The sequence below is a fragment of the Tauraco erythrolophus genome, chromosome 6 (assembly GCF_009769465.1).
Source record: "Tauraco erythrolophus isolate bTauEry1 chromosome 6, bTauEry1.pri, whole genome shotgun sequence".
In the NCBI taxonomy this organism is placed as follows: Eukaryota; Metazoa; Chordata; class Aves; order Musophagiformes; family Musophagidae; genus Tauraco; species Tauraco erythrolophus.
Window position 1 is genome coordinate 27,791,453 of NC_141470.1, and position 26,033 is coordinate 27,817,485.

General features: G+C 61.7%; 5 protein-coding genes across 5 annotated transcripts; 4 read left to right on the forward strand and 1 right to left on the reverse strand.

Moving 5' to 3' along the window:
• The first annotated feature begins 707 nt into the window (after positions 1 to 707).
• FNBP4 (formin binding protein 4) lies at positions 708 to 12,744 on the forward strand. Its single transcript, XM_086613262.1, is given in 17 exon segments — positions 708 to 831; positions 1,047 to 1,127; positions 2,248 to 2,384; positions 2,551 to 2,740; positions 2,966 to 3,116; positions 3,201 to 3,324; positions 3,581 to 3,919; positions 4,289 to 4,499; positions 6,381 to 6,499; positions 9,025 to 9,129; positions 9,445 to 9,578; positions 10,556 to 10,734; positions 11,103 to 11,416; positions 11,586 to 11,661; positions 11,664 to 12,109; positions 12,217 to 12,374; positions 12,571 to 12,744. Coding segments are annotated over 17 exon segments (2,979 nt in total). The 3' UTR covers positions 12,662 to 12,744.
• A 281-nt stretch (positions 12,745 to 13,025) lies between these two features.
• On the forward strand, positions 13,026 to 16,394 carry AGBL2 (AGBL carboxypeptidase 2). Its single transcript, XM_086612966.1, has 11 exons — positions 13,026 to 13,155; positions 13,602 to 13,778; positions 13,871 to 13,978; positions 14,063 to 14,213; positions 14,292 to 15,062; positions 15,142 to 15,304; positions 15,492 to 15,618; positions 15,727 to 15,824; positions 15,913 to 16,022; positions 16,099 to 16,165; positions 16,281 to 16,394. The coding sequence occupies exons 1-11, from the start codon at positions 13,026 to 13,028 to the stop codon at positions 16,392 to 16,394; spliced, it is 2,016 nt and encodes a 671-aa protein (XP_086469092.1).
• A 976-nt stretch (positions 16,395 to 17,370) lies between these two features.
• Positions 17,371 to 20,682, forward strand: MTCH2 (mitochondrial carrier 2). Its single transcript, XM_086613282.1, has 13 exons — positions 17,371 to 17,490; positions 17,577 to 17,661; positions 17,787 to 17,893; positions 18,042 to 18,068; positions 18,250 to 18,303; positions 18,444 to 18,501; positions 18,629 to 18,680; positions 18,782 to 18,841; positions 19,402 to 19,495; positions 19,677 to 19,724; positions 19,866 to 19,933; positions 20,272 to 20,346; positions 20,480 to 20,682. Exons 1-13 carry the CDS (start codon positions 17,404 to 17,406, stop codon positions 20,487 to 20,489), a joined length of 825 nt encoding a protein of 274 aa, XP_086469408.1. The 5' UTR covers positions 17,371 to 17,403; the 3' UTR covers positions 20,490 to 20,682.
• Positions 20,683 to 21,881: 1,199 nt separating this feature from the next.
• Positions 21,882 to 23,312, forward strand: NUDT8 (nudix hydrolase 8). Its single transcript, XM_086612967.1, has 4 exons — positions 21,882 to 22,105; positions 22,171 to 22,303; positions 22,638 to 22,715; positions 22,836 to 23,312. Exons 1-4 carry the CDS (start codon positions 21,882 to 21,884, stop codon positions 23,310 to 23,312), a joined length of 912 nt encoding a protein of 303 aa, XP_086469093.1.
• Positions 23,313 to 23,661: 349 nt separating this feature from the next.
• Positions 23,662 to 26,003, reverse strand: NDUFV1 (NADH:ubiquinone oxidoreductase core subunit V1). The gene is given in 16 exon segments (XM_086613270.1): positions 23,662 to 23,880; positions 23,965 to 24,110; positions 24,179 to 24,260; positions 24,331 to 24,497; positions 24,582 to 24,612; positions 24,614 to 24,694; positions 24,696 to 24,772; positions 24,775 to 24,795; positions 24,999 to 25,188; positions 25,263 to 25,307; positions 25,309 to 25,338; positions 25,340 to 25,448; positions 25,524 to 25,554; positions 25,557 to 25,693; positions 25,772 to 25,853; positions 25,946 to 26,003. Coding segments are annotated over 16 exon segments (1,371 nt in total). The 3' UTR covers positions 23,662 to 23,796.
• Positions 26,004 to 26,033: the final 30 nt, after the last annotated feature.

The following is a 26,033-nucleotide window of genomic DNA, read 5'->3' on the forward strand; positions in this document are numbered from 1 at the left end:
TATAGGGCCCAGGGACAGCACTGTGCCATGCTGTGGGATGGAGCAAGGTGCCACTCCTCAGCTATAGCTATAGGGCCAAGGGCCAGGACTCTCCTATAGGGCCAGACAGAGAAATGGGGCTGAGGGGCAGCACTGTGCTGTAGGGCAGGACGGATCTATACCCCCAAGGGCCAGCGTGTACTAAAGGTTAGTACAGCCCTATAGGCCTGAGGAACAGCATGCACTATAGGCTTAAGGGCCAGCACCGTGGTACAGGTCAGGATGGAGCTATAACCCTGAGGGGGGAGTGGGTCCTATCGGGTAAGAAGGGGGGGCTATAACCCCCTAGGAGGGAGCACCACGATGCTATAGAATAGGTTGGGGCTACAGCCCTGAAGGGGCAGCCCTGTGCTATAGGGTGGGGCGGAGCGGCGTCCCAAAAGAGCAGCACCGTGCTGTGACAGGGGATGGAGCTATGGGCTACAGGGGCAGAAGGGGGCTATAGGTTCCAGGTGCAGCACCGTGCTGTCGGGCACGACGGGACTATAAGACGTTTAAACCCGGAGGGCGGAGTGATGCCCCGAGCCGGGGGGGGCGGAGCTCCCTCCGCGTCCCGCCCTTTCGCGCTGTGACGCAGCACGCAGCGGCCCCGCCCATTCCTCTCACCGCGCAGGCGCGGCCGCAGCCCCGAGGCGCTGCTCCCGCCGCCTCCGGCCGCCGCCGCCGCCATGGGGAAGAAATCCCGCGCCGCGCCGGGCCGCCGGCCCATCCTCCAGCTTTCCCCTCCCGGGCCCCGCCGCGACGAGGCGGCGGTACCACCGGCTGAAGGGGCCGAGTCGGGTTCCGAGCCGGGTAAACGGCGGAAGGGGATGGGGTGGGGGGGGCGCTTTGTTGGCGGGGCGCGGCCTTGGGGAGGCCTCGGCGCGGCCTCCTCGTAGCGCTGCGGCCTAATGGCGGTACCGGAGGCGGGGGGGAGGGAGGGGGGCGCGGGGCGGGGCAGAGCCCCGCCCCGCGTCCCCACACCCCCCGCCCCTCTGCCCCGTGTCTAACGTGTCTTTCCTTCACAGACGAGCCCGAAGCGGTGGCGGAGACCCCCCGCAGCGCGCCCAACCCGCCGCCCCCCGCGCCCGCCGCCGTCAAGCCCACAGGTACGAGGGCCCTTTGGGGGCAGAGACGAGACGGAACCCCTCCTCCCCCTTAAAAAAAAAAAAATCAAGAGGGAGCGCCTAATATTCTTTAAAAATGTAGGATTTTTTTTTTTTTTCTCCTTTTTGTTGGAGGAGACTATGGTTGTTCCCCCGCCTTGAGTGTTTTGTTAAGGGAGGCTGATCGTCACCCTTTAAGTGCTTTTTTTAAAAAAAAAAGGAGGGATAATTAACCCCTTCCTAAATTGTTTCTTTTGAGTGTGATTGCCCCCTTTTTAATCGTGTTAGGCTTTTTTTTCGGGAGGGAGTGTGATTGCTCCTCTTTAAGGGCTTTTTTTTATTTATTGTTGGAGTAAGATAGTTACCTCATTTAAGTGCTTTTTATCTGGGGAAGTAGGGTGATTCCCCCTTCAGTTTTCTCGGAGGGGGAACAGGGTTATTACCACCACTTTACTCTTTTTGGGCTGATGGTATGATGTGAAAGCCATCCCCCCTTAAGTGATTTGTGAAGGGGAGATGATTTTTCACCTTAAAAATTTGAGTTAGGAGATGTTTTTCTGCCCAGTGTAGTTTTTTTCGGGGGGGAGAAAGAGGTGATTTTCTTTCCCCTCTATTACTACCTATTATTAGTTCTGAAATAAATTTAATAAAAATTTAGTAATTAATATTAAAATATTGGTGTTTTGAGGAGTGGCAACTCCCCACTCTGTGCTTTGCAGGCAGGATATGATATTTTCCCCTAGTCTATATTATTTAGGAGTGGGGAACTGTTTGTGGCTCCTAGTGTTGTTCTGTTGCTTGGTTTTTTTCCCGGTGGAGGGTATTTAACACTCCCAGTGTGATCCCCCTGATTTTGGGGTGCAAGAAATGTCCCCATGGATGTTTTGCAGAGGGATGTGAGGTGTTTATCCCCTGAACAGTCATGGGAGGGAGGTGCCTGTGCCCCCAAGCCAGCCCTGCTGCTCCCCGTGGGGATGCTTCCCCCCTCATAGGATGAGCAGGGTGACAGCAGGACCACCCAAGTCAGGGGTGGGGATGAGTTTGGATCTGCTTCCCCGTGGCAGCTCCAAGGTGGGTGTGCTGTGCTGTTTGTTACACCCCTCCCTACCTGCCCCTTGGCCAGGAGGCTTGTGTCTGCTCGGCGCGTATGCAGACAGTGACGACGAGGAGGGCGAAACCCCGGAGAAGTCGGCCCGTTCCACGGATGCAAACGGCAATAATTCAGCAGACATCGACAGCACACTGGCAAACTTCCTGGCGGTTAGTGTGGCTCTGGAGAGTGGGAGGGGAGAGAGGGGGAAGGGGAGTGATGGCAGAAAGAGGGTAGCTTCACGGGCCGAGACATTGTTTTCTGACAACGAGTGCTTTGACTCTGCTTTTGCCTCTCCTGGGCTTTGTAGGTCATGTTGAGTTGTTGTTTTCACAGGAGATTGATGCCATCACGGCTCCTCCGCAGCCCACTGAGCCCTCGGCCACCTCCTCCGCGCCACCCCCCACACCTCCCCGCCCAGAGCCGAAGGAGTCGGGCTTGGTGCAGTCCACAGGCACCACCAACGGCGCAAGCTCTGCGCCGGCCCCAGAATGGCAGTATGACACCCAGTGCTCGCTGGCGGGAGGTGAGCACCTCATATGTCCTGGGTGTTGGCGCTGTCCCTGCTGCGCATCTCCTGGGGGGGCTGTGGTCCCCTACTTTGCTCGCCAAAGGGAGCTGAGGGTGGTGACAAATGGTGTCACCGGGGAATGGGGGGGTGACCATGGCCTGGAGAACTGATCTGATTGATGGTGGGACGCAGGCTCTGTGTGTCCTGTGGGTGATGGCCTGTCCTTGTTCCCCTTGGCAGTGGGGGAGCTGGAGATGGGCGACTGGCAGGAGGTGTGGGACGAGAACACCGGTTGCTACTATTACTGGAACACCCAGAGTAACGAGGTGACCTGGGAACTGCCGCAGTACTTGGCAACCCAGGTCCAGGGCCTGCAGCACTACCAGCACAGGTGGGTGAGACCCTCAGCCCCACAAGGCGAGGCACCGGGATCTTGTCCCCGAGCCCACCCTTCACTCCCTCTCCTCTTCCTCAGCAGTACGGTGGCAGGAGCCAACGGCAGCTTCGTAGCGGCTGCTGAGCTGTACCCCCAGGAGAAGGGGGCTGCCCCGGGCAGTGTCAGCCGTGGGGCCAGCCTCACCAAGCGGGAGGTGAAGAAGGTCAGTTAGATGGGCCAAACACCAGGTTCTGGTTGCCACAGGGCTTGTGGGCAGCCCTTTGGGCTTCCTCGGCAGCGGGTGGGTCACTCTGCTCCATTTGCAGCCCGAAGAGGGGCCCTAAGAGTACGGGGCCGCCCAGGCTCCTTCCTCTGTGGGCTGCGGTCTCCTCTGCTGCTTGGGGAAGGTGTAGGGCTGGGGTAAGGGGGCAGGGAGCAGCGGCTGCTGCCGGAAAGCTCATGTGGGGTGCAACCTGCAGGAAGTGAACGAAGGTGTGCAGGCCCTCTCCAACAGCGAGGAGGAGAAGAAAGGAGTGGCCGCAGCCCTCCTGGCACCGCTCCTGCCCGATGTGGTGAAGGAGGAAGAGGAGCGCTGGAGAAGAAAGGTGATCTGCAAAGAGGAGGTCGAGCTGCCCATGGAAGAGGAGGTGAAAGCAGAAGAGGCGGCAGCTGCTCCTGAAGAGCAGGAGCCCACCAGAGATCCCCTAGAAGACACGTTGCAGGAGGATTTGTGCAGTGTGGTGCAGTCAGGAGAGAGTGCAGAGGAAGAGGAAGAGCAAGACACCCTCGAGCTGGAGATGGTGCTGGAGAGAAAGAAGGTAAGAATGTTTTTTGTTATGGAAATGAGGCCGCAGGTGCAGTCAAGGAATAGCTGGAAATAAACTGGTAACGGCTGACATTTGCGTCTCTGTCCTGCCTCCTTTGGGAGAGTGACCCTGTGTTTCCCGTGCTGCTCCTGTATAGGCTTGGGCTCCATATAGGTCTGGGCACAGATCAGCCACACCTTCATGTGGACGTTCTGCTGGCAAGTCAGCAGCAGTCGGCAAACTCTTGCTCTGTCTTTGCTGCTTTTAACACGGTGCCCTCGTTGGAGCAGCTCTTCTGTCACTGGTGACTCGTAACTGCAGCAGCTCTTCAGGAGAAACTCGGGTCCCTGAAGTGCCACTTGCTGTCGTGTCTCTTGGCAGGCGGAGCTGCGTGCCTTGGAGGAAGGCGATGGCAGTGTTTCGGGCTCCAGCCCGCTCTCTGATGGGAGCCAGTCGGCCTCGCAGGATGCAACCCGCAGGCTGGCCTCCAAGCGAGGGAAATGGAAACTGTTTGTTGGAGCCGCCAGCCCTGAATCTGCAAGTCGAGGCTCCAGCAAAACAGGACGGGAGAGCCCGGAAGCAGGAGAAGCAGGTAATTGAAAAGGCTCCTTTTGGAGGGAGGAGAGGGTGTTTGGGAAGGCCACAGCCCTCTCCTGCTGGCGTCTCCTTTCCCCAAAGACACATGGGGCACCTGGAGCCTGTGGAGCCCCACACTGCACATAGAGGAGCCAGGACAGGCGGAAAGGTACGTGTGTCGGGCAGGGGACAGGCCCAGAGTGGTGGCTGTCACACTCAGTCGAGCTCACAGGCCGGCAGCACGAGTCTCGCAAGCTCAGGGCAAAGCAGGGATAAGCTGACACTCTGCCAAACTCTCTCCTTTATCCTATAATTAAACAGTGCCTACATTCAACACTGTATCAGGAAAATAAATAGGAGCGTGCCTATGCTCAACGCTTTATCAGGAGGAGGAACACAGAAGGGTGATAACGGCTGCTTTGCGCCCCACTGCCTTCCGCTTTCCTCCCGACCTTATAAATCCTAACCGTGGTGCGTGGGGAACTGTTACCTTCCTCTTTTCGAGTTGTGTTTCTGAGGCACCTGGTAACAGTCGCCACATTTCGAACAAGTGAAATGTTCCCCGAGAGCTGCTCTGGCTCTGCACTTGGTGTGTAGGAAATGTAAGGCAGGACCTCCCTGTAAGGAAGACCTCATTCACATGAGGGTTGTTACATGCCAGATGTGTGCTGGATATTTCACTTGAGCCTGCGCTTCGCTGGCTGTTACTGCGCTGACCCTCCCGTCCTCCCCAACTCCTCCAGAGCTGCACTCCCCAAAATGTGCTGGCCACAGCATTCGAGAGAACAACCCGCACCTGGCAGCCCTGACTCCCAGATGTGCCAGTCCTGCCCCAGCACAAGGCTTCAGGCCAGCTGCCTGCCTTGTGGCAAAGAGAGGGAGGCAGCCCCTCTGCCACAGAAAGCTGGCTGAATGAGAGACGATTGCTTTTCCCAGGAAAAAATGGTACAAGAGTGCCCTGAGCTCAGAACAGGCTGCGTCCTGCTGAAGTGGGAGACTCTGCCTGCCCCAAAACAAGGTTGATGTGGCCCTAACGCACATCTGCTTCAGGCAGAGGCATGATCTGGATGGCAGGCCTGACATTAAGTCAGCAACGTTGCTTGTCCAGGGTGGCACTGAGGGAGGGTTTTGCTGGAGGGCTTTCCTTTGTGCCTCTCAGGCTCAGGAGCAGAACATCCCTGGAGCCAGCTCTTCCCAGCAGTGCTGGTTTCTCAATTACCTGGGGAGCAGGAAGCTATTACTCTAAAATAACTGGTTTAAAGTTGAGCACCCTGCTGCTGGAGGGTGATTGAGGGAACTGTCCTGCCCTTGAGCTCCTGGGCACACCAGGAACGTGGGTTTTTACCCCAAGGGCTTTTGGTAGGAGTCCCTGGCAAAACTTCCCTCCCTGGAATTTGTCATTTGGATGGTGGATTAGTCACCACTGTCCTGTGATGTGGCTGAGGTGAAACCTTATGGTCTTGACAACTTTTTGGGAGCTCTTTGGTCATTGACAATCATCTCAAGGTATCAAGGATTAAATAAGTTTTCTTGACAAATGACTAAACTGCTGGAGTTTAAGGATTGCCTGCCAGGTGGTTAGCTCTCTTCATGCTTCTTTAACCTCTGCACTCCAGGCCGTTGCTGCTTCCTGCCCTGCACTGTAGCAACTGTAATTCTCCGCTTCCCATGCTGTCCTTCTGAAAGGACCCTCACCATCGAAACACAGAGGCAGTGGCCCTCTCTCCTTTTTAATTTTAGGCTCTTGTTGCCGATTCCTGTAGGAAAGAGGCCCTGGCTCTTTCCTTGCCCTCTCCTGCAGCAGCATTGGCTCCCTGGCACGGTGTCTCCAGCCAGCTGTTGGCAGCACCGTGGTGGTGACAGGAGAAGGGCTCACCTGTCGTTTCTTCTCCTGCAGCAGTGAGCACAGAAGCAGCTGATGTGAATTCAGACAAAGAGGCAGAGTCTGAGGAGCCCCAGGAGAAAACAAAAGCCCAAGGGGCACCAAAAACAGAAGAGGAAGAGCAGGACCTAAAGGTATGGAGATGCAGAGGTGCGTGTTGGTGAGATTCGTCCCAGCTTGCGTAAGGGATGTGGCTGGGCACTCGGCAACTCTCCCAGACCCCGGTCAGTTCGCTGCTCTTCAGGGGCTTGCTGTGCTGCCGTCAGTGTGCAGGGAGGTGCTGGCTCCCTCCACTACCTCCCTCTGCGCAGGGACGCCAACAGCCAACAGGGATACACTTGAGTTTGGGCTGTGGGTTTGGCACAGCTGGAGCATCCTTGTCTGCCTCCTGCGTTGCTGATGGGGTGGTACCGTACCCCTGCTGAAGTTCTAAACCTCAGATCCCAGCATGGCTGCAAGAGCAGTTTGCCCTGGCCCTGTGAAAGAACGGCTGTGCAGGATTGGGCCAGCATCTCTCCAGCCTGGTGTCCTGTCTCCAGGAGCCAGCAGCAGAGGCTTGAAATTAAAAAAAAAAAGAAAAAAAGGAGGTGTGTGGGTATAAAGCTTGAGCCCTGGGTCTTGTCAAAGAGAGCAAACACTTTTGTCTTGACTTTCTTCTCACCAGTAACGATACTAGAGGCCTCTGGCATGTGCCCATTCAGTCCCGTTTCCAGGCTGAAGACTCCTTGTCCGTAATCTCTCTGGGTCTGGAGGTTGCCAGTACCTGTCGCTCTGCCCTTTGCCTGGCATGACTTTTTGAAGTTGTTAGATGCAAATTGGGGAAGCCCTGGGGATTTCTGCAGCATCGTGCAGACGTGTTTCCGATCCTTGATTTGCTCTTTTTGGATGTGGCTGAAGGATTCCCAGAGCCCCTTCCTGAGCTGTAGTAGTGGCACACGGAGCTACAGGCTCTGGGTGATAGTTGCACAGAGTGGTGAGGGAGATCTTTTCTATTTGTCCTTTTGATTCCCTGGTCACTCATTACCGTGAGATCTCCTGCAGTGTTAAATTTGGCTCCTGAGTAATTTTGTTTCATTAGCAAATGTTGTCACCTCCCTGTGCCAGATGGTTTACGGATGGGGAATCACCAGCTTGTGGTAGAACCCAAGTGGAAACATGCAGCAAAAGCTGACCTCCGGCCCTGCCCTCGTTTCCCATCATTTAACCATTTTTCCAGTGTGAAAGGGAAGGGCTTTGTTACCGTCCTCGTGACAGATTCAGCATCTCCCATAAAAGAAGTCGCAGAGTTTGAGACGTGATGTTCCTGGCCCGAAACCACTGAGCCTCCCTCGGTATGGCATCTACATGAGGCTTGCCTGGTTTTTGAATTTAACTTGAAAGAAAAAAGGCCTGCAGCAGGACTCTGCTCGTTGGCTGCTGCGCCCCAGATGGCTGCCAAAAGCCTTTTAAGCTGTCATGTTTGCTGTCCCCTTTTCCCCTGGTTCTGGCGGTGCTCTGTGACAGACTGTGTGCTGTAGTGTGGTGCTTTCCCATGCAGGATCCCTTTAGAGCTGTTGGAGGAATGTCGTCTCCTCGGGTAATCGGTACCGTTTGCTTCATCGGTTCGGGGTAATCTCTCTTTTGCCGGCGCTCTGGTTTGCAGGAGATCCGGGTCCTCTGCTGTGAAGTCACGCGCTGCTGTGGGATCTTCCCTGGCTTCTCCGTAGCCACATTAATGTGGGAATTCATTTCCTTGCCTCAGGCTTCTCTAGTGCTGTTTGTCTGTCTGGCCCATCCCCCTTTCCAGAGACAGACACTGCGTTGCCGGCTTTGGGGACATTTCAAAGTCTTTTCTGAAGAGTGAAGGGGAAAATAAATTTTTAGAGCCCTCCTTAAAGCAATTGTGATGCCGCTTGCAGGCATCTACCCCATTTTGGCTCTTGATTGCTGTCTGGCTTGCAACTGCTTTCCTGCAGTCCCCTCAGCCAGGGGGATTGATACGGGCGTTCCCCCTGTCCCCATGCAGTGCCCAAATTGGAGGTTTGACTCCTGTGGGACACTGGGGCTGAGTAACAATGGTCGCTGCAGGCTGGCCTGAATCTTAACAGTATCTACTGTTTCTGCTTGGGAATAAATCCAGAGCTGTTAACCCTCTCCTGCGCTTTCCTGCTAATTCCTCTGGAAAGCAGCAATTTACAAAGTCTGAAATTATGTCCTGGCCCCGCTTCCTTTGGGAAGCGGTTGAAGTATTGTATTTAACTCTTTCTGCCCTGGCGATTGCTCTGCTGTAACTCCAGAGCCGAGGCGCTGAAGCAGACTGAGCCCGTACCCTCCTTCAGGGCGGTGACTGTGCTGGGAAGTGCTGGGGGCTGCGGCTGGGAGCAGGGAGGGGTCCAAAGGAAGGAGGTGGGGTTCACTGGCACTTCCCGCAGCTACAGAGGAGGTCTGGTCCTGCCGGCCCACACCGACCCCCATCCCTGGGGTGCAGGAGTCAGTGGGGCTTAAAGGAGGGGGTGACAGATGCACACTTTCAGGGTGGCACTTTTCAGTCCCACCAGGCTGCGGGGCCAGGGGTGGTCCCGAATCTCGTTTGCCGGGGACGGCCTCGAGCTGCAGGGCCGCAGTAGCCCAGTGACACTACCCGAGGGTGGCTCTTTACTCTCCCCTTTCTCCCTGGCAGTTTCAGATTGGAGAACTGGCAAATACTTTGACTAGTAAATTGGAGTTCCTGGGCATCAACAGACAATCTATCTCCAACTTCCACATGTTGCTGTTGCAGACAGAGGTAACCGAGCCTTCGCCCCTCGCTCTGGCCTTCTGTTCCGAAGCGGATCAAATACTGTCCGCCGCTCAAGCGCTGAGGGCCGGTGCTGCGTGAACCTCGTGGCCACGGTGACACTGCACCGCTCCCCGCACCCGCCCACCCATCTCCTGCAGAGCCCTTCCTCTGCGGGGGCGAGCATGGCTTTGCGTGGAGGCGGTGTCTTCCTCCTGGCCCCCCTGAGTCCCGTGCTGTAAGGGAGCCTCCCGGACCTCGAGTCCTGTCCCGAGGGCCACTTGCAGCCTCCCTCAACGGCTTCCCCCGGTTCTTGCCCTCTAGACCCGCATTGCAGACTGGCGAGAAGGTGCTCTCAATGGAAACTACCTCAAACGCAAACTCCAAGACGCAGCCGAACAGCTAAAACAATACGAAATAAACGCCACCCCTAAAGGCTGGTCCTGCCACTGGGACAGGTACGCGCTCTCCTACCTTTCACACCTTTCATCTCTGACATCTCAGACATGATTTGTGACCATCAACACCTGACGACGTGGCGCCGTCCCTCTCGGAGACTGAGAGCAGCTTCTGTTAGCAGTGCTGGGCAGGCAGAGAAACATCCGGCACTCGCAGAGTTTGGGCCAGCCACCAAACTGGAGGATCCAAACGGAGTGCTCAGTGCTTTGAGACGGAGCTGATTCCCTGATCGGACAGAGCTGGTTTTCACTCTTGCGAGTGTAAAGCGCTGTGGAGGGCGGGCCTGGGGGGTCGCGCATGCGAGAGCTCTGTGAACTTTGCAGGATCTCTGGATCACCTCTTCTGACCAACAGCTCTGACAAAGGACAAACTTCAACTCATGAACGGAATGAAGAACAAGATTTCTGTCTCCTGCCAGCAGGTCAGACCCAAACATTTCTTTGTCTATTTGGCTTCTTGATTAATTTTCCTGTGTTTGAAATCTTTGCTCTTTTGTTTTTCAGCTCCCAGATCCGCTCCCTCTCTCTAGCATTCACTGTGTGTTTGACACCAAGAGTTATCATAAAAGCGACCTCCACGCACCACGGGGTAGGGGGGCAGCCGCTTCTCTCCATTGGGCTGTTCCCCCGGTGCCTCTTCTCGGAGGGTGACTTTCAGCCAAGGTGGCGGCTGAAAGTCCCGATGCTAGTGAGACGTCGCTCTGCTGCACGCTGGCCTGCTTTCTCAGCCCTCCCCTCCCTCGGAGCGGGGGGCTCAGGGCGACGTTCACGCAGCCAGCAATGCAAATAGCTTTGAGCGAGCCGGCTCGGGCCTCTCCTGCCTCTGTCCTCAAAGTTGTTTGTTGTGTTTGGGAGCGGCAGCCCTGCTGCAGAGGGTCTTCCCTGCGAGAGCGCACTGCTGTCGTGGGCAGGCCCGCCTTGGAGTGTCGGTGGCGGGGGAGGGAATCTGAAGCCTCCTTCTCTTTCTTGTGATTTAGGGAGCATAGACGCTATTTCTATGTTAACGAGCGCTCAGGAGAGTCGCAATGGGAGTTCCCCGACGGGGAGGACGAAGAGGAGGGACAGCGGACCACCGACAGAAAAGCCGACGGTCCTCCTAAACCACCTCCAAAAGACAAAGGAGAGCGCGCCGGGGACCCCACTGAGCGCCCCACAGGTACTGCCGGGGGCAAGAAGAGGGGAGGGTCACTGCGGCTGGGGGGTCCTGGTGTCACAGCGGAGTGTTGCGGGGCCCTGCTGAGCGCTAGAGCAGTATGCGGTGGCGCCGGCCTCCCACCCTGGGCACCTCGCAGTGCCTGTAGCGAAGCCGGGACGAGTGCCACTCCCGTGTCCGAGCTGTCCCCATTGGTTTTAGGCGTGTCAGCGGTGCCAGGAAAGGCGGCATGCAGCTTGTTGGTCGAGCCTGTGGCCTGAACTCTGCCTGCCCGCTCCCGGGCAGGGCCCTGGCAAGAAGGCAGCAGGCAGGAGCAGGCAGCGCGGTCCGTAGCGTGGGTTTTCAAGCCTGTGTCAATATGTATTCTTCAGGCTCCCTTTGTAAAGAATCCTTCTCAGGCCAAGTTCCTGCTACGTCTCTCATGCCGCTCACTCCATTTTGGACTCTGCTTCAGTCCTCTGTCCCGGTCCTCCAACCTCCTTTGCCTTTGGAAATGCCTCCGCCGCCTCCGCCTCCACCAGACTCGCCCCCACCGCCACCCCCGCCGCCCCCACCTCCCGGAGAAGACGGTGAGATCCAGGAAGTGGAGATGGAAGATGAGGGGGGCGAGGAGCCTCCCGCCCCAGGAACAGAGGAAGACGCTCCCCTGAAGCCTCTCCTACGCCCAGCCGCCAGCAGCAGCCAGGTGAGTGGTGATGCCGGCAGCCAGGTGAAGCCAAGGCTCGACCAGTCCAATTGCCCCATGCCCGGTGCCTGTGAACCCAGGGGGAGAGGGCATGGAAGGGCACTCACTCAGAGACCTTGGGGCTGCATTCTTCCTGGCTTGGTGGTCACATTGACACGCTCACTTCCAGGGCACCGTTGAACCGAGCCCAGCCCCACTGCTCTCCGCCAAGCCTCAGAAGAGGAAAGCCGTGGAGATGAGCCCGGGCTGATGCAGCGAACAGCCACCATCGGCAGCTGCCCTGTCATCTACAGCCAGCCCCTGATGGCTGCCAGCAAGTACCAGCCTTCAGCTGTGCCACTTGCCTCCTTGAGGCCACGCCAGCGGCTGCAGGGTGAGATCCAGGGCCGCCCCAACCTCCGCATCGCACCGGGCCACGTTGGCCCTCAGCCCGCCGCACTGGGCCTGCAGTCTGGCTACCTGGGCGTGACGGCGCCCGCCGCACCTTCCGTCATGAGCTACTCGGAGTGTGCCACGCCCGTCAGCCTGGCCGCTGCCGCTGTGCAGCCGGCCCCAGCGCGAGGAGCTCTGCCAGCTGCCGGCACTGCTGACCAGCCGCCTCCCCCACCACCCCCCCAGACGCCCCCACCTCCTACCCCCAAGGCACCGCCACCGCCAGAGAAAGAGAAGCCGAGGAAGGGGCGGAAGGACAAGGTAGGCAGGTGTTATTGCACCGATCTGTTGTCTGTCGCTGGCATGCTGGGTGCCCTCTTGTCCCTTTCCAGCTGTGCTCACCGCAGCCTGTTGCATTTGTGGTGCAGGGCAAGAAGGGCAAGACAAAGATGCCGTCACTGGTGAAGAAGTGGCAGAGCATCCAAAGGGAGCTGGATGAGGAGGAGAACTCCAGCTCCAGCGAGGAGGACCGGGAGACCACGGCCCAGCGGCGCATTGAGGAGTGGAAGCAGCAGCAGCTGATGAGGTACAAGACCCTGGGAAGGTGGCACTGGCAGCGCTTCCCTGTGGTGTGTTGCCCAGTTTTAGCTCCTGGAGGGATGTTTCCTTGTTCCCTGTAAAGGCAGAGAGTGGGGATCCACATCTCCAGTCCCAGGGGTGCCGAGGGTGGGCAGCGTCGCCTTGTGCCATCTGGGCGCTGACTCCCTGCTTTGTCCCCGCAGTGGCATGGCAGAGAGGAATGCCAACTTCGAGGCGCTGCCAGAGGACTGGCGAGCACGGCTGAAGCGGAGGAAAACTGCGTCGAGCACATGAGGCACGCCGCACTCTTTTTTTACAGATGTACAGTTCAGAGCCCTTCACTTGACTGTTGTCCAATAAATTGTAGCAGTTTGGGACCTATTGTCTGATGATCAGGGCCGTCCCCGTCCCTGCCGTGGTGACAGAAGGCCAGGAGTAGTTTAGGGCCAGCGTGCGCAGTGCCCTGGCTTGGGCTGGTGCTGCCAGGGCCCTTTGTGGCCCCGCTCCCCTGGGTGTCTGCCAGGGTAACGAAATCCCTCTGGCTCCCTTCCCAGCTCCACCCCATCCCTCTGCACTGCTGGCTGGTCTCTCAGCAACCGCGTCCTGGGTTCTTGGTGCTGCCGGGACCGGAGGACGGGTCTTGCCGGATCTCACAGCCATGCGGCCCGCGGGGCAACCCACTGCCCGGGTTGGTGAGGGGCAGCTGGGGGGGTTTGGCAGAGGGCTGGTCCCTGAGCCCTACGACAGCTTCATGCGCAGCCACCTGCGCTACTACGGCTACTTCCAAGGTGAGCCCTGGCCCCAGGGGCGCGTCCCCTTTTCCCCCCAGCCCTTTGGGCTGCAATGGTTGCTCTCTCCAAGGCCAGAAGACGGGTGGGCAGAAGAGCCCCATGTCCCCAGAGGGCCCTCGGAGCAGCACCCCCCTGAGGCACCCAGCACAGGCAGTGCCGCCCCCGCCTGCCTGCAGCATCCGGGCAGGAGCTGAGCCGTGAGTGAGACCCTGCACCCCCCAGCACTGGGGCTGGTGCTGCCACGGGGCCCGGAGCTGTGTCCTCCTAGTGCGGAGAGTGCAGGGGGGCCTCTGCCTGTCCCTGCCTTGGGGGGTGGTGGGTGGTTTTAGGGGGTGTCCCCACCCCAACACTCCCAGCCCGGGCTCCCCTCTTTCTGCTGGAGTTGTGCTGTGGAGCTGGGAGTGCACTGGAGGCCCCCCCAGCCCCTCCCGGTCCCCTTGCAGCCCCTGGGGTGCTGGAGCCAGCCCCTAGCCAGGGAACCCCGATCCCCTCGGTGCGGCACCATGGGTCCCTGGGGCAGCCACGGGCTCTCTTCACCCTTCCCTCGACGCACAGACCCCTTCCTGCTCCCCGCTGGCCCATTGAGTGCGAAGTCATCAAGGAGAAGATCAAGCACATCGGTGAGGGATCTCTCCAGCTGTGCCCCCCTCACCCCTGCACCAGACCCTCACCATACCTAAGGTGCCTGTCTCTGTGTCCCCCCCATCTCCAGAATGGATTCCCCCTGAACCAGAGCCCTTCTGCCAACCCACAGGCCACAAGTGGGCCTCGGCCTCCCTTGGCAAGGAGCAGGGGACCATTGTCTACCACCTCAGCCCAGGTAGTGGGGAGTGGGCAGCACCCCCGGGTGCCCCCTCAGTCTCTCCAAGCCCTCATCTCTGTCCCTCTGGGCTTCCCTCTGCAGCACCTCGAGGTTCCTGCTTCACCCGTGCTCGGGTTGGGGGGGCCCCAGGTCCCCTGTCCTCACCGGCTGCCCCCGTGGAGGGTCCCCAGGACACCACGCTGCTCTTCGAATCTCGCTTCGAGAGTGGTAACCTCCAGAAAGCCGTCAGGGTGTAAGAGATGGGCCGGGGGTGAGGTAGGGGGTGGCAGCGGGGCCAGGAGCTGGAGTTGTGGCCTGTACCACCGTGCAGGGGCCCCTTCGAGTACATGCTGACGCTGCGGCCAGACCTGTACACCTCTAAGCACACCCAGTGGTTCTATTTCCGTGTCCAAAACACCCGGCGAGACCCTCTCTACCGCTTCACCATCACCAACCTGGCAAAGCCTAAGAGCCTCTACAGCGAGGGCATGCGCCCGCTGCTCTACTCCCAGCAGGATGCCCAGAGCCACGGCATCGGCTGGCGCCGGGTCGGGGCTGACATCTGCTACTACCGGGGCAGTGGTGGCGGGGAGGAGCCAGCTGCCTTCTGCCTCTCCTGGATGGTGCGCTTCCCCCATGATGGTGACACCTGTTTTTTTGCCCACTCCTACCCCTACACCTACTCTGACCTGCAGCGCTACCTGCGGGCACTGGCGGGCGACCCGGTGCGCTCACGGTACTGCACAGTGCGGGCGCTGTGTCGCAGCCTGGCCGGCAACACCATCTACCTGCTGACCATCACCAACCCCACCAGCGTGGCAGCCAAGCGGGCAGTGGTGCTGAGTGCCCGCACGCACCCTGGGGAGAGCGGCGGCTCCTGGGCCATGCGGGGCTTCCTCGACTTCCTCCTCAGCACCCACGCCGACGCCCAGCTGCTGCGCCGGCTCTTTGTCTTCAAGGTGGTGCCGATGCTCAACCCTGACGGGGTGGTGGTGGGCAACTCCCGCTGCTCCCTGGCAGGCCGTGACCCCAACAGGGCTTACGGGACGGCGCTCCGCAGCTGTTTCCCTGGTGTGTGGCACCTGCGGGCCATGGTTGAGAGGTGAGGTGGGGGTGTGGGGAGCCCGTGGGATGGTGCCACATCCGTGGCAGTGCCAGTGGCTGTATCCCGGTGCACACAGGTTGCTGGCAGAGCGGGAGGTGGTGCTGTACTGCGACTTCCATGGGCATAGCCGGAAGAACAATGTCTTCATGTATGGCTGCGATGGTGTCGGTGCCGGCACCGGGCCACGGCTGCGCCAGCGCATCTTTCCCTTGATGCTGAGCAAAAACGCCCCTGACAAGGTGGGGATGCTCTGGAGCCGTTCTCAGAGCTGGGAGTGGTGCTCTCGCCGAGCTTCATGGTGACACCGGATGGTGATGCAGGGAACGTGGCCGTTGCGCCACTTCCCGAGGTGCCACCACGGTGTCCCTGCGGTGCTGGAGAGGGGGACACATCTCCCTGCTGTGCTGACCCCGGGTCTGGCCTCAGTTCTCTTTCCCCAGCTGCAAGTTCAAGGTGCAGAAGAGCAAAGCGGGGACAGGCAGGGTCGTCATGTGGCGCATGGGTGTCTCCAACAGCTACACCATGGAGGCGGCCTTCGGTGGCTCCACGCTGGGTGAGGGGTTGCTGCAGGCTGAGGGTGATGGTGTCGGGTGTGTCAGTGGTTGGGTGGTCCCCAGATTGGGAAGCTGCCGCTTGTTTTGTTGTCCCCTGTCCCCTCCAGGCGGGAGGAGCTCACACTTTACCATGGAGGACCTCAAGTCACTGGGCTACCACCTCTGTGACACACTACTTGACTTCTGCGACCCTGATCCTGCCAAGGTGGGCTGGCAGCCATGGCTTAAACCATGGCACCCAGGCTGGTCCTGGTGCCATGGGAGGCTGCAGTGATGTTGGCTCTGTCCCACAGTTCCAGCAGTGCCTGTTGGAGGTGGACACGCTGCTACGGCAACGGCTGGGCCGAGAGCCAGAAGTCGCTGGCAGCTGGAGTGACATCTCCACCTCAGAGCTCGAGTCCAGGTACGTCCTGGATATGCCACCTCACAGAACCCCACGGTGCCAGCGGGGGCTGCAGGCAGTCGTATTCCCTGCACAGCACCAGCGGCTCTGACAGCTCCGTGTCTGATGGGTTTCCGGCTCAACTCCACGGCCCAGCCTGGCCTGTGAGTCCCTGGGTGCCACCACTTTCATGGCGGGAATGGGAGGGATGAAGCACTGTGGAGGCGGAAGGTGTCATGGGGTGCAGATGCTTCAGCATTGCTTTGTCATCTGGTGCAGCTGGAGCAAGAGAGGAGGAAGCGGCTGCGGAGCCAGAGAGCGAGGAATGCCCTGCACCGGTCAAATGCCACCTACCAGAGCCATGCCAGTGTCCCAGTGAGCCTGGACCCATGAGTACAGTCCACCTGGTCCCAGAAGGGACAGTTCTGCAGGGACATTTATTCCCAGAGCTGTCCCAGCCTGGTGCCAGCAACCCTGGGCTCCAAGTGGGTTTAACTCTTCTTCTGTGACCCTCCAGGCCAGGCCCAGGCCCTCCAGGACCCGCAGGCAGCCGGCTCTCCCCAGCACCTCAAGGGAAGGCAGCGCCGTGGGAGAGGAGCCTGGAGCCGGCTCTAGGGTGACCCTTCCCAGCGCAGCTGGAGTCGAGGACAGCCGCCACGCCGCCGTGGGGGGGTCTCAGCTGGGCGGTGGCACGAACACAGCGTTGCGCCGTCGGCCACCGTTGAGCACCCGCCGCCCCAACGTCACCGGTGATTCCTCACAGGACGCAGCCCCGGGAGCCAAACCGGGGCTGTTCTCGCGGCGGGGCAGGCGGCGGGGCGGGCGGGCAGCTGCTGCCCGCGGGCACAGGGCGCGTCCCCGCCACGCCGCCGCCGGCGGGGCCTCGCTGCCTGCTGCCCGGCGCTGCTGCGCCTGTGCCGGGGATTAAAGGCGGCGCCGTGGCCGTGCCTCCGCGTGGTGATGCCCGTTTCCATCGCGCTGTCCGCCCGGGGCTCCGCCTTGGCCCCGGCCTGCCCAGAGGCTGCTGGCACCCAGCCCCAGGCCCGGTTCTGCCGCCACGGCAGTGCCTCAGGCCCTGCGGGCTCCGTTGGTGCTGCAGGCCCCGTCGCCATGACGTCACCTCAGGCCCCGTCGCCATGACGTCACCTGAGGCCTGCAGGTCACAGCGAGGCCTCAAGCCCCACGAGCCCCGTGGGTGCCGCAGCCCCCGTTACTGTGGCGACGCCTCAGGCCCCGCCGCCACGGGGGAGACCTCCTCGTTGCCATGACGACCCGGCGGGCCACCCCTCTGGCCGGAAGCGTTCGGCGGGTGCGCCGGAAATACCGGGCGGGGGGAGGGCGGAAGCGGAAGCGGCGGCGGCAGCGGCGGTGTCCTTCTGGACCGTGACGCCGGGGCGGCACCATGGCGGACGCGGCCTCGCAGGTGCTGCTGGGCTCGGGGCTGACTGTGCTCTCGCAGCCCCTCATGTACGTGAAGGTGCTGGTGCAGGTAAGGGCGGGCCGGTAACGGAGAGCTGGGGGCGGGCAGCGGGCGCGGTACCGGCGGCGGCTGCAGGCTGCCTGTCCCCGCCGCAGGTGGGGTACGAGCCGCTGCCGCCCACCCTGGGGAGGAACGTCTTCGGGCGCCAGGTCTACCAGCTGCCCGGCCTCTTCGCTTACGGTGAGTCTGCCTCGGCGGCGCGGCTCTCCGGTGTCGCTCGCTCCGCGGGGCCGGTGGTCGCGTGGGGGTCCCCCGTGGAGGGCGGCGGGGTCCTGCGTGGCGTGACGGGCCCTCGCCGTCCCCAGCCAAGCACATCGTGAAGGTCGATGGAAGAGCGGGACTCTTCAAGGGCCTCACCCCTCGCCTCTGCTCCAGCGCCATCGGCACCGTCGTGCACAGCAAAGTTCTGCAGGTACCGGAGCGGGGACGGCGCCGCCGGCCCCAGGGGGGCTCTGCCGCCAGCAGCTGGGGACGTGGAGACCCTGTGTCTCATCCCTGCAGCGCTGTCAGGGCCTTCCCCGTCCCCCACGACTGTGCTAACCTGGCCCTTTCCTCCCCAGCGGTACCAGGAGGCTGAGCAGGCTGAGGTAGGTGCAAGGCCATTTCCCCCAGTGAAACTTTCCTCCCTCCCTGCGCGGGGGCTCTGGTGGTGCTGAGGGGCTGATGAGCCTGCACTGGAGGGGTCAGGTCTTTTCAGGGGTGGTGGGGAGGGAGCAGTGCCTTTTTGAGGGGGGCTCTTCCCTGCCTGATGCCTCTTCCGCTCTCCAGCCTGGAGCCAGCAAGAAGGAGCCCGTTTCCTCGCTGGAGCAGGTTCTCAAGGAGGTGAGGAGGAGGAGTAGGGTGCTGGGTCTGCTCAGGTGCAAGAGGGGCTCAGTGCAACACTGGCACCACTGAGCCCTCTGCCTGCTGCGTCCCCGTCGCCCACCTCCCGCCCCCTCGCCCTGAAGCCTGTTTCTCCCTAGACCTCCCGAGAGATGGTTGCTCGCTCTGCTGCCACACTCATCACTCACCCCTTTCACGGTAAGTGCCCCTTCTGTAGCTGGTGCCTGGGCCTGATGACCTGAGTGACGGGCGCCTGTCACTCCCGTGTCACCGTGGGGTGTCTGTGCGCCCCCCTGACCACCACGCTGCCCGTCTCTGCCTGCAGTGATCACTCTGCGCTGCATGGTGCAATTCATCGGCCGGGAGACCAAGTACAGGTACAGGGCAAGGTGGAGGGGCTGGGGGCTGCCATGGCAGGGGCTGCCCGCCCACAGGGCCCCCTCTGACCGTGGTGCTCTCCTTTTCCTCCCTGGCCCAGTGGGACACTAAGCGCCTTCACCACGATTTACCGAGAAGAGGGCATCCTGGGCTTCTTCGCGTGAGTGCTGACAACAAGAGCCTTGGAGGGCAGGAGGGTCCCTCCCCGAAATCTAGAGGCCTTGCTTGCCACTTGGGTGTTACTTCTTCTTCCAGCTGCAGTGCTGCAGCTCTACTCTTCCCATCTCGCCGGGCTTGATAAGCGCTCTGTCCTGGCCTTGGATGCTGCCAGGGCGCGTGGTTTCCCGTTCTGCCCTTGCTGGAGGGCTTCCTGGCATGGATCTGCCAAGCCCCTGCCTTGTAGCTACTGGCAGTGACATCTGGCATCTGGGGACCTTAAAACAGAGTGAAGGTGTATTAAACCTCCCCTGGGAGCACCGGACTCCTACCTTTGGTGGCTGGGGGATGGTTTGAGCCCCTGCGGCAGCTCCCCTCTGTGCCCGTGTCCTTTTGGAACTGATTGTCTGAGCATCCCTGTTCCGGGACAGAGTGTTCCCCCTTCACCTGGCTGTTGCGGGATCAGCTTCTCCCTCCCATTCCCACCGGCTGTTCCCCAGCTCCCTGTGCAGCCAGATCTGGCTCTGCCCTAAGTTCATGTTCCCACTGCCTCTTCTCTTTCAGTGGCCTCATCCCCCGGCTCCTCGGGGACATCCTTTCGCTCTGGCTCTGCAACATGCTGGCCTACCTCATCAACACGTATGCACTGGAGAACGGGGTACGGTCTCCGCGCACTGCTCGGGGAGGAAGGGTGTGGGGGGGCAGTATGGCGGCAGCGCTGGTGCTGAGTTGACAGTGGTGGGGGCCAGGGGAGGCTCGGGACAGTCCAAGGCAGGGCCCCACTTTGGGGTGGCAGCATGGCTCCATGGGGGCTGAAGGCACCTTTTCTCCTCCCGCAGGTCTCCACCATGGCTGAGATGAAGAGTTACTCACAGGCAGTCACTGGCGTGAGTACAGCTCCCTCCCAGGGGGTCCCTGAGGACCCTATCCTCTGGGGTTTGTTCTTCCCACGCGGAGGGGAGTGTGTGTGCGTGGGATCCCTGCAGCGTCAGTGGGCCGCTGCCCACCAGCCCCACTCTCCCTTGCAGTTCTTCGCCAGCATGCTGACCTACCCCTTCGTGCTGGTCTCCAACCTGATGGCCGTTAATAACTGTGGGTGAGTCTGCCACCGCCTCCTACCCCACCGTGAGGGTGAGCCCCTGCCTGGAGGGGCTGGCGTGGGTGATGGCCACCTCCCTCCACGCTGGATCAGCTCTGGAACTCCTTTTCCAAGGCTCCCGGATGGCAAAGAAGTTTCAAACTTGCTATGGGGTTAATCCCTCGTCAGTAGTGCTGCGGCGTTGGGGCATCTATGGGCAGGAGCCAAGCCTTGAAAGGGCTGTTTTGGGGTTCAGCCCAGCGTGGAGCTGCAGTGGGGAGGGGGGGCAGATCCTGCCCCACTGGCTTGGCCCTGAGTGGAAATAACTCCCTGAGGGTTTCCCCTTCCTTCCTCAGGCTGGCTGGGGGTCTCCTCCCTATGCACCTACCTACTCCTCTTGGCTGGACTGCTGGAGCCAGCTGCGCAGGGAGGTAAGCGGGCAGCACTGGGATGCTGCCTGGCTGTGGAGAAGAGCCAGGTGGGAGTCCTGCGGGCTCTGGAGGGACTGTGCTGGGGCTCGGGGCAGCCCTAACTCACCCAGTGGTGGTCATCTCCCCCTTCCAGGGCAACATGAGCCGAGGGAACAGCCTGTTTTTTCCGGAAGGTACCCACAGGGAAGCGGTATGTGTGGGAGGAGAGGAGGTTTCGTTGAAGCTGGAGCTGAGAGCGGAATTGTGAAGCTGGTGCCGGGCTCTGGAGGCAAAGAATTATGGAAGAGTGGTGATTTCTATACGTTTTTTTAAAAATCATTTAATGCTGAGAGATAAAGGTGGATGTTGTGAGAGTCTGTCATGGGGCTAGGGGCTTTTTGGGGGGATGGCAAGCTGGCCATTCTCCACCAGTCCCTCCCATTTTTGTCGGCCCGGCACCCACACAGGCCCTCCGTGGGCACCATCGGCTGGACTGGGTGCTGGATTGGTCCCATAAGACATTGTCATGTCCGTCCTGTCCCCGTGGGGACTGACACCCACATCTTGTCTTGTCTTTAGCCTGAAAGTCTTGGTGTTGCTGAGGCGGCCTGGTAAATCTGTAGCAGAAATCCTGCTCCCGCTTCCCACGGTTACGCCCTGGGAGCCGCTTCCCGACCTTGGACCCAATTAAGGCTGTTTTTGATGGAGGAAACCTCCCGCTGGATAACGAACCCCAGAACCATCACCCCCTTACAAATAACCACTTGTTTTAAAGAGTGGCTGGATGAGTGTCGCAGGTGCTTGGGGAGCAACAGCCCCAACTACCCCAGGGGCTCCTCCCAGCCCCAGCGGGGTTGGAGACCGCTCATTAATGGATGGGGATAATTGTGGGGCAGAGCCCTGGGAGGAGAGTTCTCTGCGCTGTGCCTCGGTTTCCTGTCCCTTGGGGCCGTAACGGCAGGGGCAGAGATGGGATCAATCGCACAGTTGGTGTTCCTGGGTGCAGCACCCACGGAGGTGTCACATCACCCCCAGGCCCAGGCAAGAGGGAAAACATGGCTGGTGACAGGGACGGGGGAAAGGATGGCACATCTGGGCTGTGAAAGAGGGTGGTGGTGGGACCCCCTCAGAGGGTTGTACACCTGGTGGAGGGGGTCACACAGCTGGATCGAGAGTTGCATGCCCAGTGGCAGGGTTGCACACCTGGCAGGGGCTCTTGCACACCCAGCAAGAAGGTTGCACGCCCGGCAGGGGCTGTGGCACGTGCGGCTGGAGGGTTGCACAGCTGGAGCAGGCATTACCACGCGGTGAGAGGGCTGCACACCCGGCAGCGGGGGTGCACAGCTGGGCGGCGGGTTTGCACACCCCGCGGGGATGTCGCACACCCAGCAGGGAAGGCTGCACGCCCATGGAGCGGGGGATCGCACACCCGGCGGGGCCGTTCCACAGCCGTTGGCGAAGCGCCGCGGGGTGCCCGGGGCGGGCTCGGGAGGCGGTGCCGGGGGCGGCCGGTCCCGGACGTCCTCCTCGCCCGCCTGCCCTCCCGTACCGGCGCCATGGCGGAACCGGCTGCGGGTGGCGGCGGCGGCGGCGGGGGGTTCCTGAGCAGCGAGAGCGAGCGGCGGTGCCGGGCGCAGCTGGCGGCGAGGAGGCGGGGGGGCGCAGCGGCGGCGGCGGCGGCGGCCGTGCTGGTGCCGCTGTGCTCGGTGCGCGGCCGCCCCGCGCTGCTCTTCACGCTGCGCTCCCGCCGCCTGGGCGGCCCCCACAGCGGCGACGTCAGGTACCAGCGGCGGGGAGCGGGCACCGGGGCCGGGCCGGCCCTGACGGCGCCGTTGCCTCTTGCAGCTTCCCCGGGGGCCGGCGGGACCCGGCGGACGGCGACGCGGTGGCCACGGCGTTGCGGGAGACGCGGGAGGAGCTGGGGCTGGCGCTGGGAGTCCCGAGCGTCTGGGGGCAGCTGCGGCCGCTGCCCGACCGGGTACCGGGCACCGGGCGGGGGGAGGGGACGACGAGGTGACAAAGACACCGGGAGGAGGGGATGGAGGGTGTCTGGGGGCACAGAGTGTCTGGGGACATAAAGGACAGGGGGTGACAAGGATACGGGCAGGGTGGTGGGGACATGGGTGACAGGGGTGTGGGGTGACAGGGACATGGGGCACTGGCTGCAGGCAAGGGGGATGTTGGGGGACACACAATGGGTGTCAGGGTGACGCATAGGGTGTCTGGGGTTGGGTCCAGGGAGTCAAGGTGAGTGGGTGGCACTTTGGGGAGGGGGAGTTGTCACCCCCATCCCTTGCTGATGCACCTTCCAGCGGGGACAGATAGTGGCTCCTGTTGTGGCCAACCTGGGGCCCTTGGAGGACTTGACACTGACCCCCAACCCCAATGAGGTGGGTGACCACGCACTGACCCTGTCCCCTGCCTGGGGTGAGCATCCCCTTCCCCAGCTCCCCCGGTGACACTGTGGCAGACCGCCCCGGCCACCCCCTTGCTGCCTGTGCCACTAGCAGGTGGAGGACGTCTTCACCCTGGCCCTGGCTCACCTCCTGCGGGAGGAGAACCAGGGCTACACTCACTTCCGCACTGCCGACCACTACCGCTACACCCTGCCCGTCTTCCTCAACGGCCCCCACAAGGTGTGGGGGCTGACGGCCATCATCACCGAGCTGACCCTGGAGCTGCTGGCACCTGACTGCTACCACAGGAAGACCCATGTGCCACCCCGCAGCCCCCCCAGCCCGGCCCCTCAAGGGGAGCTCAGCCTGATGTGGGGGGGCATGAGGTGGCCCCCGCCTGCCCCAGGTGCCAGGGTGGCACTTTTTGGGGGCGTGCACACAGGTGGAGCACTCCCCGTGCCCCAGTTGGGCCATGTCTTTCATCCGCCAGGTACCTGTAGGCTGACCTCGCTGTGCACACGGGGATGGGCAGGAGGAAGCTGCCGCAGGGAAACCGCACTGACCCCCGCCGGTACCACAGCCCATGGCTGACATAACACACTGATTTAGTAAAAAGCTGTGTTTGAACTACTTATGCCATGGTGTCCAAGTCGTGCCGCATGGCTGGCCCTCAGCACCAGCACCACGGGGGTGAGGGCAACAACAGCTGTCTCCTGGCACTAGTACAGGCACGAGCCGCCTGGTGCTACCACAGCAGTGATGGGGACCATGGGGTCCCCATGGAGGGGTGCAGAGCCTCACGGAAAGCCAGGATCTCTGGTCTGGGGGTAGCCAGACCCGGCTGTGTGATCCTCTGCTCCAGAGGAGGCAGGACCCAGAGCACTCCAGCAGTCTCTTCCCCCCATTCTATGCCCACAGACTACCCTGCCCCACTCCAGCAGAGGAGCCCGTGAGCACGGTGTGTTTATTGAGGACCCCCAACTGCAGTGAGAATCCCCTTGCCCCAAAGAAGCCCCCAGGGGCAGGAAAGGGTAGGGCCACCGTGGCCAGCAGTCCTTGCTCCATTGCCAGCTCCTTATGCCGATGCTACTCGGGCTTTAGCCTCCCCGTAGCGCCGCATCCTCTCCTCCAGCTCGGGTCGGAAGTGGCGGATGAGACCCTGCGCAAATAGGGTGGAGTTAGCAGGGCAGGGGGAAGGCTGCCGGCCCCCCCAGACCCTGCTCCTGGCCCCAACCTCCCCCACCTGCACGGGCCAGGCTGCGCCATCACCCAGGGCGCAGATGGTGTGGCCCTCGATCTGCTTGCTGATCTCCCACAGCGCATCGATCTCGGCCACCTGTGCGTTGCCCTGCACGAACCGCGCCATGACCTTGTTCATCCAGTCGACACCTGTGAGAGGGGAAGGCTGTGAGGGGCCTGCGGTGTGGCCCCCGGGCCCACCCCGGCCCCCCACTCACCTTCCCGGCACGGGGTGCACTGCCCGCAGCTCTCGTGCTTGTAAAACTCGATGAGGCGAGCAATGGCTTTAATGATGTCGGTCTGGGGAGGGAGGGGAGGGTGAGGGCCCTGCTGTGGCACAGCGGGGCCGTGGAGGGGGCCCCTCCCTTACCGATTTGTCCATGACGATGACGGCAGCTGTGCCGAGCCCGCTCTGCGCCTGCACCAGGGAATCGAAGTCCATCAGCACAGTCTCACACACTGACTTGGGGAGCAGTGGCGTGGAGGAGCCCCCCGGAATGACGGCCAGCAGGTTGTCCCAGCCCCCACGGACACCTCCTGCCAGAAAGGGGGGACAGGACAGGCTGAGCTGGGCCCAGCACCAGCCCAGCGCAGCTCGGTGGGGTGGCCTGCAGCACTTACCAGCGTGCTTCTCGATGAGTTCCTTTAGCGGCAACCGACATCTCCTCCTCCACAGTGCAGGGGTTGTTGACGTGACCCGAGATGTTGAAGAGCTTCGTCCCTGAGTTGCGCTCTCCGCCCAAAGCCGGCGAACCAGGCGCCCCCCCGCCGACAGATGGTGGGGGCCACGGCCACCGTCTCCACGTTGGCACCGTGTTGGGGCAACCGAAGACACCTGGAAGCAGCGGTAGCTCTCAACAGCCAGGCTCTGTCTGCAGCAGGATGGTGGCCTGGGGACAACTGCTTTGTTCCGGTTGCCACCGTTTGTCCCGCTCTTGAGCGGCCTCATTTGAGATGAAATTAGGGCTCATGCTGCCAAGAGCCACGCAGGCCGATTGTGGTGGGGCAGAGCAAAGCACAGTAGGGGCAGGGACGTACCCACGTCGGCGGGGAAGGGGGGCTTCAGGCGTGGCTTGCCCTGCTTGCCCTCGATGGACTCGATCAGCGCCGTCTCCTCCCCGCAGATGTAGGCTCCGGCACCCCTCACCACAAAGACGTCGAAGGCGTACCCTGAGCCGCAGGCATCCCCCCCCAGCCAGCCCGGCCTCGTATGCCTCCCGATGGCCACCTACGGCGGAAAGGGGTGGCTGAGTCTAGGGGCTCCCCCTCCCTGGCCAGCGGGGCCGACCCCCCGCCACTCACCTGCAGGTTGGAGGCCTCGTTGTAGAACTCGCCGCGGATGTAGATTGTAGGCTGCGCGGGCGCCCATGGCGCGCCCACGCCACCAGGCAGCCCTCCACCAGCTTGTGGGGGTCGTTGCCGCATGATCTCCCGGTCCTTACAGGTGCCGGTTCCCCCTCGTCTGCGTTCACCACCAGGTATTTGGGCCTTGGGGGGGCAGGTGCTGTCAGGGCCGGCCTCCACGTGGGGAGGGGGCTGCCGCGGCGCCGGTGCCGGTCTCACCTGCCATCCGGGGGCTTGTTCATGAAACTCCCTTGAGGCCGGTGGGGAAACCGGCGCCGCCGCGGCCCCGCAGCCCCGAGGCCTTGATCTCGCCGAGGATCCAGTCCACCCCCTTGAGCAGGATCTCCTTCGTCTTGTACCAGTCGCCGCGGCGCAGGGCGCCCTGCAGCCTGCGGGCATGGCACGGCCGGTGGCACCGGGACGGGACGGGCCGTGACGGGACCCCCTCCCTCCTCCCCGGTACTCACCTCCAGTCGTGCCGCCCGTAGAGGTTGGTGAAGATCCGGTCCTCATCCCGCAGCGACCCGAACTGCGTCTTCTTGGCGCCGTCTGCGAGGACACACGGACTCAGTACCGGCACCGGTAATACCGATACCGGCGGGACCCGTCCCGGATCGCCCCGCCGCTCCCCCCGTCCCTGCTCACCGAGAAGGAGGCGGCGGGCAGGCGCCGCAACGCCAGCAGCTGCCGGGCGGCCATGGCGGGGCGGGCACCGGCAACCGGGACCAC